Source organism: Culex pipiens, chromosome 1 (assembly GCF_016801865.2).
Source record: "Culex pipiens pallens isolate TS chromosome 1, TS_CPP_V2, whole genome shotgun sequence".
NCBI classification, from domain to species: Eukaryota; Metazoa; Arthropoda; class Insecta; order Diptera; family Culicidae; genus Culex; species Culex pipiens.
In genome coordinates this window covers 64,264,282-64,270,281 of record NC_068937.1, presented here as the reverse complement: position 1 = coordinate 64,270,281, position 6,000 = coordinate 64,264,282, and the positions used below count along the sequence as shown (strand labels likewise).

Genomic DNA, 6,000 nt, shown 5'->3' with positions numbered 1-6,000 from the left:
AGCAATTACAAAATTAGAAAATTAGGAAATTAGGGAATTAGGAAATTAGGAAATTAGGAAATAAAGAAATAAGGAAATTAGGAAATTCGGAAATTCGGAAATTAGGAAATTAGGACATTAGAAAATTAGAAAACAGGAAATTAGAAAATTAGGGAATAAGGAAATTTGGAAATTTGGAAATTTGGAAATTAGGAAATTAGGAAATTAAGAAATTAAAAAATTTAACAATTAAGAAATTTAAAATTAAGAAATTACAAAATTTTAAAATAAGGAAATTAATAAATTCGGATATTCGGAAATTCGGGAATTAGGAAATTAAGAAATTTAAAAATTTAACAATTAAGAAATTACAAAATTAGAAAAGTAGGAAATTAGGAAATAAGGAAATTAGGAAATCAGGAAATTAGGAAATCAGGGAATTAGGAAATTAGGAAATTTAAAAATTTAACAATTAAGCAATTACAAAATTAGAAAATTAATGAAATAGAAAATTAGGGAAATAGGAAATTAGGAAATTAAGCAATTACAAAATTAGAAAATTAGAAAATTAGGAAATTCTGAAATTAGGAAATTAGGGAATTAAGAAATAAGAAAATTAGGAAATTAGGAAATAAGGAAATTAGGAAATTAAGCAATTACAAAATTAGAAAATTAGAAAATTAGGGAATTAAAAAATAAGGAAATTAGGGAATTAGGAAATAAGGAAATTAGGAAATTAGGAAAATAGGAAATTCGGAAATTCAGAAATTCGGAAATTAGGAAATTAGGAAATTAGGAAATTAGGAAATTAGGAAATTAGGAAATTAGGAAATTAGGAAATTAGGAAATTAGGAAATAAGGAAATTAGGAAATTAGGAAATTCGGAAATTCTTTTTAGGGCTGTTCAGCTATTTTATCGTGACTATGCGTTAACTCTTCAAAGAGTACAGTTATCAAAACAATCCGGTTGTAATCAAAAGAACGTATTTCTGAAAGTAATTCTGGTTGAGAGTAGCTAGATAGAATAATATGTATGTGTCAGTAATAAGAGGTACATTTACTCATCGGGTCCTTTATTTCCACAGCCGGCTGTCTAATATTGGACCATTAACAAACATTCGCGTCGGGATAAAATTTTCAAAAATTACATCAGTTAAATAATAACTATCTCAACAGCAGCATCCGATTGCTTGCCTTGAGAATAAATTTCAATCCTGTTAAAATACTAAAATCAAATAAATTTAAACGGGAACAGTCTCAACAGCAGCTTCCGATAGTCTGCCTTGAGAATAAAAAAAAAAACCCTTTAACCTCACTTATGCCAATGGTCGTATCGCTTGCTTAGGGCGACTCCCAGACCTTAACCTTTCACAACTACCAACTCCACGCGACACTTGCGCATCCTTGTTGTTTAAATTCGATTAAATTTGATCAAACGGTCAGTTTGATCGAGTTCCACAATAAGGTTGGGAAAAAGAGCCTGCGGTTTCGCTACCTTTTTCTAAGTAAGTTCAGCATCAACACTTCCCGTGCTCCTAATCCTTATTCCTCTCCCGGTGAATGGTGGAGATGGGAGCGGCCGGCAATGGATGGCTTTCATGGTGCTGCCTGTCTTGTTCTGGTAGAATTGGTTTTAATTCCCTTTAATCAATTTCTAAGCAACTTGGGCTGGACAATCATCACATATACATGACGAAATCCAGTCTGCAACCCGCTAAGATCACCATCTCCATGCGAATGCGAATGCGAATGCGAATGATACAAGCATCTCCGCCAAAGGTAGAAGCCTTCGTGTCATCACAAGAAGATTACAAAAAAGCTTGGATATTTTCAATTCTTATTTGAAAGAATGGAAAATTACTCCAAATGCTGCAAAAACTCAACTTATTATTTTCCCTCACAAACCAAGGGCTGATTTTCTTAAACCAAAAAGTCATCACATTATAAAGATGAATGAGGTAAATTTAAAGTGGGAGGATCAAGTGAAATATCTTGGACTTGCTTTTGACAAAAACCTTACTTACAAGGATCACATTGAAAGTATCCAGGTTAAATGTAACAAATATATTAAATGTTTGTATCCACTTATAAACAGGAATTCCAGACTTTGTATCAAGAATAAACTGTTAATTTATAAACAAATTTTCAGACCTGCCATGCTTTATGCTGTGCCGATCTGGACAAGCTGTTGCTTAACCAGGAAGAAAAAACTTCAGAGGATTCAGAACAAAATTCTGAAAATGATTCTGAAACTTCCTCCCTGGTTCAGCACCAGTGAACTTCATCAATTAGCCGAAGTTGACACTTTGGATGTTATGTCCAATAAGATAATTGATGCATTTCGACAAAAATCATTGCAGTCTTCAGCTGCATTGATCCGCTCTTTATATAGTTTATAAGTTAGTTTTAAGGTATCCCTTTTCCCTTTTGTACATGTAGGACCTCCTACATTTGAAATCACTGAATAGCGAAAGCTACAATATTTCATTAATAAATGAAAGTTGCTAGTATTTAAAATTGAGGTGAAAAGTCATCGATTGTGATTGGACACTCAATAATATTTTAACTAAATGAATGTACATGGAAGAGAAAATCAAAATAAATATAAATTAAAAAAAAAAAAAAGCGCACTATCTGTAAGGCGAAGGCAGATTCTTAACAGGCCTATTTTGAACCCTAAAGAGATCTGGCAAGAAAACCCCAGTAAGGTAGTTGATTTCATTTTAGAAATTATACCTGAATGGGGCATACCGCAACGTCAGCCAATGACCGCTACCCTAAATGGTAACGTGTCATCCTGAAGTCTGCGATAATAAAATGGGTATACCGCAATAGATCAAAGTCATGGTCGCAGTGGTCTCAACCCAACAAAAAAAACATGCTCATGCTCATGCTAATGCTCATGCTCATGCTAAGAAATTCCAACAATTTCCTTAAGAAAAATTAAATTTTGTTAAAAATTTAAATAAAAGCTGCCCTGCTGACAATCAGTGACATATTCAATGATTGGAGAATGTTGTTCTGATGTCTAAGAATGCAATTCAGTCATTCTACCAAATTCTACCTCATTGTAAAATTGTTTTTAAAGCTGCGTCCACCTTTTTCGAGCCAATTCCAAAGGTGGTGCAGATGGTCGGCACGTAGCACTGCATAATACTGTGTGTATTTACGCTTACAATTGCACTTTAAAGTACGCGCGCGGCTTTATTTTAAAATGTTTGAGCTATCAGCCACAATGTTTCGTCGCTGGGGAATGTGTCTGATACTGCTGATCATAGGAAAATATCAGAAAGAATTCTTTCTTGGATTTTCAATCGGGTGCATCATCGAATACTTACATGGATGTATACATTTTTTCTCCATTTGATTTGATCTGTTGATTTTGCAGTCGAGTTTTAACCAAATCTAGCGGAAACACGCAAGATACACCGATAATACCCGCAATGCCACCGTTGATTATTTTAGGAAGCAGTCTGAAATTCAAAAGAAAACACTCAAATTGTAATTTATATTGTAGGGTGTAACAGCGGGGGTTCTATTTGCTGTAAACTAGCTACGCTTACACATGTAAGAAGAAAGGTTGAAACGAGGATTTTTCTTTCTTATTTTGTTGCCCAGCCACACACACCTTTAAACTGGGCCCCTGTCCCGTCAGGTCCGTCGGTAGTCCCGTCGTACATTACAACTACACAGCAAAAAATCCGATGGCAAAATCCGTAAAATCGCATGCAAAAGCATGCACATCACTTTCGTCAAAAATGACACTTAATATTACACACTGCATGTACATTTTTTGTAAACACAAAAAAAAAAGTTGAAACTGATGGGATTCAAAACCAGCACCAACAGTACGGACTGACGCCTTAGCCCGCTCGGCCATCAGACCGATGAAGAATGGAGAGGTTAAACGCATATATGAGCTTGACATTTCGTTCAAGTAGGTTTCCCATACTGATGGGCTTGATTGTGATACCCATATTACCCCAAGTCGTATAGTTCGGTAAATGTCCCCCCGGTAGGACCTTCCTCCAAGGCAATGGCCACTCCGGGTGTGGCACATACGGTCAAAATGGCCATTTTCATTACAAGTTTCAAAAACCATGAATTTTGATACCCATATTGCCCCAAGTCGTATGGTTCGATTAATGTCCCCCCGGTAGAAACTTCCCCAGGGCACTGGCCACTCCGGGTGTGTTAATCCAGTTAAAATGGCCATTTTCATTACCAGTTTCAAAAACCATGAATTTTGATACTAATCCTGTAAAAATGGCCATTTTCATTACCAGCATCAAAACCATGAACTTTGATACCCATATTACCCCAAGTCGTATGGTTCGATAAATGTCTCCCCGGTAGAACCTTCCCCAAGGCAATGGCCACTCCGGGTGTGGCCAATCCTGTCAAAATGGCCATTTCCATTACCAGTTTCAAAAACCATGAATTTTGATACCCATATTGCCCCAAGTCGTATGGTTCGATAAATGTCCCCGGTAGAACCTTCCCCAGGGCAAATTTTGCCTCGTCTCCTGCTTTCTTGGAACTGTCACGCGAGAATGTTGCACCACTGTTGCCACATTTCATGCGAACTATTTAAGCTAGCACTTAGCCTCTGAACAATTTTAGTTTTGACCGAGCCTCTGGCAGAGACGGATCCACGGTGGTAATTTTATTGCTCACACACACATGCACACATTGAAAGACACAGGTTGTGCACCAACTTGCGAGGAATTCTGTTCTAACGAAGATTGTTAGAACGGTCACTCGAAAACCAGAATGATTTGGGGCAATGGGGTTGGGATCAAACTGGTAGGATATTGGCCACACCCGGAGTGGCCATGGCCCTGGGGAAGGTTCTACCGGGGACATTTATCGAACCATACAAATTTGGGCAATATGGGTATCAAAATTCATGGTTTTTGATACTGGTAATGAAAATGGCCATTTTGACAGGATTGACCACACCCGGAGTGGCCATTGCACAGTGTTCGGAATGGCAACATTAAGTGGAATAAATTGCGATTACTCCTTTATTTGACGTCCTAGCCAAATAGTGTCTTGGGAAGAGTTGTTGTACTTGATGAGGGCTATCTTTTGAAGTTATCCAGGTTTTTAAGAGAAGATGGCGTTCGAATGTTGAACGTCCGAAATGTCAAAATCGCGCAGTAGCACCAACATTAGAAAAAAAAATGCGGCTGTCATGTTAGGCACACTTTTTTCGTAATGTTGGTACCACTGCGTGATTTTGACATTTCGGGCGTTCACCATTCGAACGACATTTTCGCTTAAAAAGCTGGATTGACATACAGGGTGACGACCTTCCAGGGTGTCAAACAAAAACTAACTTTGTTGGATGACGTTGTAGGGCTTTGGTGTCTTGGGCAAAGTTGTAGAGGAGAAAATTTCATGAAGGTTTGTCGAAGGCGCCAAATTTGTAGGTCTTAATCTACTCGAGATATACGCCATTTTTGCAAAAATGTTCCAAAAAGCACTTTTTGTGATAACTCAAAATGTTAGCATTTTAGCGGACTACTATGTTCTGAAGAGTAGGGTCATACTTATGCAAAATTTTGCTGAACTTCCCGAAAAAAAAAACTTTTGAAAATATGTTCAAAAGTGGTCAAAAGTGGCTTTTTCAAAAAACTTATTTGTAAAATTTTGGTAAGCGATTGTCCACGCTCCATACAAAAGGATTTTTTGTATGGACAATTGACCACGAGGGGAGTATCGTGCAAGAAGTGTTCTCTTTGTGTTGTGTTTGTGTTCATGTTCAAGCCATGCATGCAGTGGGGGATCATTGTGCTAATGAATATTAATGCGCGTCAGTATCGTGCAAGCAGTAGTGATGGGAAGATGGATTTTTGTGGTGTTCTCTTTGTGCTGTGTTCGTGTTTAAGTCCAAGACATGCATGCAGTGGGGGGTCATTGTGCTAATGAATATTAATGCGCGTCAGTATCGTGCAAGCAGTGGCGATGGGGAGATGGATTTTTTGTGGTGTTCTCTTTGTGCTGTGTTCGTGTTCA

General features: G+C 37.3%; 1 protein-coding gene across 1 annotated transcript in view; it reads right to left on the bottom strand.

Moving 5' to 3' along the window:
* LOC120426184 (mitochondrial glutamate carrier 1-like) overlaps positions 1 to 6,000 on the bottom strand; it is a 128,687-nt gene that overhangs the window by 43,495 nt on the left and 79,192 nt on the right. The window contains exon 3 of the mRNA XM_052711694.1: positions 3,318 to 3,452. Within this exon, the coding sequence (XP_052567654.1) occupies positions 3,318 to 3,452 (135 nt within the window). The remainder of the gene's footprint in view (positions 1 to 3,317; positions 3,453 to 6,000) is intronic.